The sequence below is a fragment of the Pelecanus crispus genome, chromosome 6 (genome assembly GCF_030463565.1).
Source record: "Pelecanus crispus isolate bPelCri1 chromosome 6, bPelCri1.pri, whole genome shotgun sequence".
NCBI classification, from domain to species: domain Eukaryota; kingdom Metazoa; phylum Chordata; class Aves; order Pelecaniformes; family Pelecanidae; genus Pelecanus; species Pelecanus crispus.
The window spans coordinates 8,572,863-8,581,356 of record NC_134648.1 but is presented as its reverse complement, the minus strand read 5'-3'; the positions used below and the strand labels follow the sequence as shown (position 1 = coordinate 8,581,356).

Genomic DNA, 8,494 nt, shown 5'->3' with positions numbered 1-8,494 from the left:
AAATTCCCTTTAAATAAGCATGTCTGTAAGGGTCTCAAAAGCAGACGTGTCAGGTGAGAGCAAGAGCTTGTCTACTTCATTCCCTTGCCTCGTGGCAAATTAACTTTATCTCTGTCATTCCCAATGGGTTCAATGTGTTCTTGAAGACCTGTAGTGGTCACTACTCCACAGACCCCACTCTCTCTCTCCCTTCCTTCCCCAACCCCATGACAATTTATTTCAGTGTCTAGCTGTCTGTACCTTTCAGAAGATTTGCTAGTGACTACTCTGAATCTTTCGTTAGTTGTTCTGTTCGCTATGAACATGGAGAACTGACTGTTCTTTTTCTCTTTGTAACAGTCTTCACGCATGTAAAAGGTTCCACTAATTTCCACCCCCCCCAACTGTTACCTCCTATAAGCAAAACAACCACATTTATTTAAATCCTTTTCTCCTAAGATGTTTTTTAGGCCTCCATTCTTATTATTCTTTTGTGAATTTTCTCCAGGTTTTCAGTGCCTTGAAGTTCTGTGTCCAAAGCTGGAAATAACAACTCAGCTGAGGCTCTTGTCATGTTGAGCAGAGTGGTGGAAGTAGGTGGTGTCTTGTAGGCTCTGCTTCTTACATTCCCACTTTTCTGCAGCACCGTGGTACTGTTGACTCATACTTATCCTCTATAACCTCCAAGTCTTTGGTGCTGAACTACTGCTGAACCTGTTGCTCTCCATTCTGTGTTTGTGTAGGTGATTGTTTCTGATGAAGAGCCGTACCTTTTTGTTTTCCTGATAGGATTTCATTCAGTAGGTTTCAAATAATTTTCCCAATAATGTGAGATAATTTTCCATTCTGATTCAGTCAGTCCTCCAGCTTGCTTCCAGACCATCCCAACTTCATATTGGCCACTGCAGAATTAGGTTGCTGCAGAACTCTATGTAAACTTCCATTCTCAGAAGACACTACTGTGAACTACTTTCAAGGCATGTTATCACACCGTGTTTGCACTTCTGGGATCGGGTGCCTCTAGATTCATCCCTAAATAATTGGTGAGACTCCTATGTTAACTAGTGTTAAAAAAAAATTCTCATTCTTACATTCTGTTGAATAATGAGAGGAAATCCAGTGTTTCTGATATGTGGCACAATTTTCAGGATTGTTTAACTGACTTAGGATATGTTTACTCAGGTGAAAGTAGACAGCTGATGATTCTCTTTTCAAGTTAGCCAGGTATGAACTAGAGTTCATGTTATTTGTGTTATTGTGGCACTGAGCCTGAGCTAACAAGCCTTATTGAGAAAGTACAAGAGTTCAGGTGACATTCAACATTTGAACATAGATGTTGGCTCTTAAATAAACATGCTGTTATTATCTACAGAGCATAATGACTATAAGAAATATTTTGCCACAGAAAAAAGTCAGGATCTCAGCTGAGAGAGGTTTACAGTCCAACTAATAGAAAGTGAGGGCACGGATGTTGGTTGTAAGAAAACCAGTGCTGCAAGACTTTTTAAAATAAGTGCACTCTGAGGAGAGATACTTGGAAGTTGGGAACTTCCTGAAAGCATAGGATAGCATAGAATAAGCTAAGGGAACTAGGCAGTCGAAATACAGGAATATAAAGAATGAATGTGTAATAGAGAAGAAGAGGAGGCAAGGGCAGAAGGAATCAGAAGCAGCATTCTATAGACCTATGAAAATGATTTTAAGGAAACTGATGGGCTAAGTAGGGAAGGCCTGAAGAGAAGTTTAGTCAGTAGCTCTCCATTTTGGCCCTAAAAATCTTTGTTTCAGTCTTGGCAGTTTCTAAATAGCCTTGCCTATTATCTTCCACTTAAGCCCGATCAGTACCTTTATTTAGAAGTGAATGTTTAAAGCCAAACTGCCATCTCAAGTACCCTTCATTGGTTACTTCCATTCTGACTGAAGGAACAGTAGGATGGCCCCAGCCCTCTCACAGTGCAGTCAGTGCTGTCAGTGTCGCAGGTCTCACAGTGGCACTCTGTAGCTACTGGATACGAATAAAAAGATTCGGGATGGTTACCACAGCCAGGGATCTTCACTGTTTCATACACAACCTCCTTGAAGGTACATATTTGCTGAACAGATGATACTGGTGGATATTTATATACTGGATCCTGAAAATTACAAGAAGGAAATACTTATTTTGAAATTTGTTATGAGATAGAATTCAAAATTTTTATAAAATAAAGGACCTGATGTGAAAACTAATTAAACTGGTGGGGAAAATCCCACTGAGATCAAAAGGATTTGGATCAGACTCTTCTAATTTCACCTAGATCCTCAGATTTCTCCTTTCAGGAGGACCGATATGGCAAATTTGTGTCATACGATCACCAGACAATCTTGCAGGTCAGTTGCTTGATTCTTCAAATTATTTGGAAAAGTAGAGGAGTCTAGATAGTAATGGCTGCTTTATTGTATCCGTTTGCAACCACAAATTGAACACGAGACAGGGATCCAGATTGTAATACTTTCAACTCTAGTTATACAATATAAACATAATGTGTGCAGCCAGTTAAAGATCTGAATTTTACTAGCATCTTTTCACCCTTCGCTTTGTGGTTCAGATTGGCTGTGTATCTACTTTGCTGCCAAATAGTACAGTACTTACTCAACCTGTTCTTTCACAAGGTTCATCCTGCCTATTTGGTTGTTACAGACTGGAGAAATGGGTTATTCATACATCAGCTAGAATATTTAATTCTGGTGCCTGAAATTAAACTTAAGATTCTCACCCTTGTGAAGCAGTATCCTGAGCACCACGTAGCATTCACTGTAATACAGAATTCACATTCTTCTCTTTCCACTGCTATAGTAATATTGGTAAGCTGACAGCTATTGCAACAAATTGCTTTCCAGCAAAATAACAGCACGTAACAATTAACTGTCTTCATCCTGTGTATAAAGCAAAAAATATATCTATACTGGAGAAACGTGTATAGTTATTTTCAACAGGAAATATTTATAGAAATAGGGTGAAATTGAGCCATTGCATTATCCTCAAGTGGTTCTATAATAGCAAGCTTTCAAAAACATCAGTGAGAACATAGGATAAAGCCATTAAATAGATCTATCTGTATGTTTATTGCTAAGGGAATTTGATTTTTCCTAAGCGACTGAAATGGCATGTCAGCAATCTTTGCAGAATAATAATAGCAGAGTACCATACCACTTTCAATGAAATATTTTTATCTAAGTTTCTGTACAGAGAATGTGTCCTGTCTTTAAGGAGAAAGAAAAAGAAGCAAGGGAGGGAAAGAGCAAAGGATGATCTATTTTTCAGAAGCAGTTAGTTACATACAGTGTTTGCAATTTGAAGAAAGATTTCTAGATCAGGGTCTGGTGAAAACTTACCTGTATTCTAGTTGCCTTCCTGGTAATAGCTGTAGTGAAAAGAGAGCACTATGCCTACCTTTTATACTAAATCGTGTGTAATTTATACCTTGAGGATTTGCAGTGTATTAATGCAGCAAGCATTAGTTTGGTACTTGGTGAAAGCGGATTAATGTTCAGCCAGACAGTGAGATCAGGCCTTGTTAAGAGGAAAAAAGAAAAGCAAAACATACTCAGGAAGTGATGGTGAAGGTTACTGTCACAATGTCTTTTTAGAAGTTTCACTGGGTTTGATTCGGTGGCATTTAGAAATAGCTGAGCCATTCCACAATTTGAAAGAAGGTTGAGAAGCGTACTTTTAGAAAAGAAAAGTTCAGGTGTTTTAACTGTGTTTTATGTCAGCCCTCAAACTGATAGGCTTGGGGTGCAGGCTGGTCCTCTGGTAATTCATAGCGGAGACATTGCTAGAGTGTTTCTTGGCTAATGAACATGTTCCTTAGTTTTTCAGGGTATCAATCTTAATTGCTTTTCTCTGAATTAGGTCTTACCCAGTGAGTCGCATATGTACTCGTTTATTGATCTGTGCTCCAAGAAAGCTAGTAGTGCGAGTTTTGTTAAACTGTAACTCACCTTTTCTTTACCATTTAAAATACCACTGTGGTTTTTCAAAATTCAGACTTCTATCCCAGCACATGAAATCCTGGTTCCTGTCTGTTGCATGGTCACATTTTTTTTAACTTATGTAAGGGATGTCTGTTTTGTGGAAAGCAACTATAAAGATGTCACAATGAGGCTCCAGATCTGTGTTTTCTGTCAGTGATCTCAGATCAAGTATTGTCATGTTACAGGGAAAATGCTAATATTTTTAACAGGCAACCATGCAAACTCAACTTAAATGCATTCCCCTAGTTCGTCGTGATAATAAAAGATTCTATTCATAGCGTTCCCCTGCTCACTGCCCTTTTCCTGCATTCACAAGTTACTGATGTGTGCCTCTTCACCAGAGTAATGACAGAGAAATAACTTTGTTGAGCTTCAGATATCAGTTCTGGGGAAAATGACTCACAGTAGCAGTGTATTTACTATCATCTGCCCAGAACAGCCAGTCTTGCGTTGTTATGACTGTTCTATTATGGTCAGTCTGACTTTTACAGAAATCCATCCACAAAAGAAAACTAGGCAAGGACATACAGCATTTTATCGTGAAAAGAAATTCTCACTGGCTTATTAGTTGTCCTGCAGACAGGATACTTTCCAAAATGGCTTTTACCAATGAGCCCTTTATGTGTCTCATACCTTCCTGTGGTCCTGCAGACTGGCCATCTGTTCCAGTTTCCATCCAATCTGCAACACCTTAATTTGTTAATGAATTTCCTATCACACCCAAATTAGAAAGTGATCCACAAATTTTCCCTGGACATATTCTGTAGTAATGACTTTGTTTGAATGAGAATACAGCTCAATTAAATGTATAAAGAGGTCAAGAAAACAGACATCTTCCTCTTTACAAATATAAACTCTGTGATCAGTTGATAATGGTCTTTTATGTCTTTTAGCGTCAACACTGTCTTCTCAGAGAAGATTCTCACTTGCTTTAAATCACTAATTCCAGAGATGCCAGAAGCAAGCTGATTACAAATAGTTATATCCCTACTGAGGATCTGGCCTTTACTAAGTCCTAATTTATGCAAATTATATAAAACCAAATAAACTTCATTTGCAAAGGACAACACAGAAAATCTGTAATCTCTCAGTTGCAGTGATCTGTTTCATGGTTTGAGGAAGTCATACACATTCACTAAATCCATAGTTTCACAAGCAGAGAATCCAAGTTTAGCCCCTGCCATGCTGTCTCTTCCCTCCCTTAGTTCCTTGTCCTGGCCCACTCAGCCTCCTCACTTGTAGCAATGCAAATTAGGGAAATCATTCTGAGTAAAAGGAAAAAAACCCAACCCAGCCATCTTTAACAGCATTGTTGTTAATCCCTATCAGTTTGTTCCATGAAATGAACAGCTGTAGCAGTGTAATTGATGGGATTGACTGGGGAGTGAGAATGAGGGGGGAGGTTAGCAGGAAATATTTACATGGTGTTCTCACTGAAGAGTTTATGAAGCCACATTGTAAACACAATACAAGCTTTTTAACAGGAAGGTTTTGTCCTGCACTGACTTCAAGGGCATTTGTTTCTGTAATCATCAGTTCTATGTTGGTTCTCCAGCTATCAGTTCTGCTAAATTTATTGTGTGGATATATGAATATGCATTTTTAGGGTAATAGGAAATAACAAATTGAAATCAACTAACCACCAATCTGTCATCTGAGGAGTAGTAATTTGGTGAGTTGCTACTTCGTTGACTTTGATTTTGTTCCCACACCTTTTGTTAGAAAGAGACACTAAAGGAATTACTTCTCATGATGGGCGAGATGCTGTGTAAGTACATGTTTTTCTAAGATTATTAGTTCATACCTCTAGGAAATGTTTATATGCTATATCATACTCCTTCAAGTTTATATTCCTGTTAGATTATAAAAAGCTTACAGTAGTTGTGAAGGGAATAACAAATGTTATTTATCCAGAAAGCTATCATTTTCTCATATATGTGAACATTATATGTAGGTTCTGTGTTACTGAATTTTGTACTTATTTGAGAAATAGAAATGCTTTCCATTTTAGATGGTTTATATTTCAATTTAGGGAATAATGTCAGAGGGAAGAACGCTTCCTGTTCACATGCTACAGCAACTTCGAAGTGTGAAGTAGTGGTTTTATCAAACTGGTTCTTAAGCAGTATTGCCCATCCTAGATTTAGCAGTTGTCATTGTGCTTCTAGGCTGAATGCTAGGTGTTGCCCAGATTGCCAGAGAGGAATTACTGAAGCCATACTCCTGGAATTCTCTGGTGGTTTATGTATACAGCCTAGGAAATTAAACGATATTGTGGCATGTCTGTGCAGAAAGATTCAGACAGACCTGCATGTGCTCTGCTCACACTTGGAGCTAGCTAAGCAATTCACAGATCTGGAGTGTCTTTGCAAATGGCCTGTTTGGATTAGGGCAAAACAATCTCTTGCTCCAGCATTCTAGAGTTAGCTTACAGAATCCAAGCTCAAGCAAGCCCTATGAGAGGGCTCAAGTTGCTGCAGAATCCTGTAACTGCATTATGATTGGGAATAGAAGAGTTGAATTGGAGCTGCTAGCACTTAATGGTCAAGACCTCTGTCAATGGAGATTGTTGTATTCCTATTGAAGTGAGTGGGGAAATCTGGCAAATGCTGTAATGGAAGATCTGTTCTTCAACATGGACAGGGAGTTGGTTCATCAGAGTATAGGTAGTCCTGTAGGTGAAGACTCTCCAGCTTTTGTGCAAGTCATAGAAGGCATCACATTCACATGGCTGTGTTAGTGCCTTAGTGGCATCTCGGGGAAATAAAAGGCTTCCTATATTGCTTTTTTTTGTATTCTATGCCTGTTTCCCTTGGACTGTTTGCTATTGTAACCTAGGAAGCCATTGTTACCACTGCTGCCACAAGAGAGCACTTGCTTTGCTGTTTCTAATCACTTCAACTAGAGGTGCTGTGACACATTCTGCTGTTATTTCCTTTCTAAGCAGTAAACGCTCTTTTTCTTCTGTTTGTGGTTTGGGGTTTTTTTGGTTGGTTGGTTGGTTTTTTTGTTGTGTGGTTCCCCGCTCCCCCCCCCCCAAAGCATCTCATAAGAACTGAAAGCTTTGTGTTTCTTATATGTCCTAAACTAATGACATGTCTTTCCTCAAGAAGGGTGGTGGTAAGACTAGCAATTCTGTTACTCCAAGTTGTAAATCTGCCTTGCTTAAAAGAAGGTAGTTTAGATCTTTCAGAGAACTTCAGCATCCATCAAAGTGCTATTGGAAAACTTGGTTATATGTATGCAACTCATCCACCACGAGTAATAAATCTGACTCTGTCCTGATAGAAGATGTATTGAACCTTCTAGTGGAAAAACCACAATGTCTGATATAAAAGACAGGTCTTATCTGTAAATTATTCCAGCTCCAGAATAGCTTTAGCTTCTAATATATTATTTTAAAAGTGTCAAGGGATGTGGTTTTAGGTTTGTTAGATTCATGGTTGTGGTTACATGTTTTAGGTCTTGTTAAATAGATATGTTACTAGGGATAGTAGTTTCTGCATCTGAAAGCTGTTTCTCATTGAAAGTATGTCTCAAGACATGCATAAGGTGCTTAAATCTGTGGCTTAGCTAAATTTCTGTGGGTTAGAACAGAATGAAGAGTTGGTTCTCTTAAGTTTGGAATTGTGCACTTCAATGCCATCATACTGAATATAGTGTGTGCTTGTGTCAAGTTTCTTCTGCACACAGCCTTTCTTGACTGAGTACCCTTCCTCTCCCCTTTTTTGTGTTTGTCCAAATGTTTTTCTGCACAGGTCCAAATTTAACCTGAGGTATTTAAAGCAAAAGGCCTTATTGCTGCTACCCAGTGATTGACTAAATTGATATCCTTGAAGTGCACAGATTGCAAATTGCTTCTGAATCTGTGCTTCAGGATTCCCTGTGTGGGGTTTGTATTTCACAGCAGAACAGGCCTGTCTTAAGTGAATTGACTGGAGTGTTGTCTTTCCCTTTTGTTGTTGTTTTTTTTGTTGCTTACTACTGGTGGGAGATGACTTTTGTCATTGCACTACCCCTCTATATGCCTTCGGGGTTTACTGTGATTCTTATTAAAGTCATACCCTCACTGGCTTTAATGGTAGCTGCATTGGGTAGTTGTTCCCTGTTGTTCAATACAATTTTTGCTGACATTGTTTTAATTTCCCAGCACTGATGATGCAGCATTGTGAAGCAGCTTGGGCCTGCGGAGCACATAGCTGGATAGTTGAAACTAATTAGTGTCAGCTAAAGAGTTAATCATTAATGAAGAATTCATATATCTACGCCTATGCAAGCAGAATACTTCACCCTCAGGAGAATAAAGAAAATGCTAGAATGCATTGACTATGTATTTAGTAGCATAGAAAGCTTTCTATGCTACTAGTTTCCATTACTTGGAGCAAGGGTTATACATCCCGTATTTCAAAATACCTAGGCAAGCAGTTAGTCTTTCTAAGTCTTGTGAAAATCCTGCTTGCAGTCAACAGCAGCAGAAACTAATCCTTCTGAAAAGTGTTTA

The 8,494-nt window shown here is 38.7% G+C and overlaps 1 protein-coding gene across 1 annotated transcript; it reads right to left on the bottom strand.

The window, feature by feature from the left end:
- Positions 1-1,874: 1,874 nt before the first annotated feature.
- FSHB (follicle stimulating hormone subunit beta) lies at positions 1,875-2,891 on the bottom strand. The gene is made up of 2 exons (XM_009477752.2): positions 2,733-2,891; positions 1,875-2,111 (listed from the first exon to the last, which is right to left on the bottom strand). The coding sequence occupies exons 1-2, from the start codon at positions 2,889-2,891 to the stop codon at positions 1,875-1,877; spliced, it is 396 nt and encodes a 131-aa protein (XP_009476027.1).
- Positions 2,892-8,494: the final 5,603 nt, after the last annotated feature.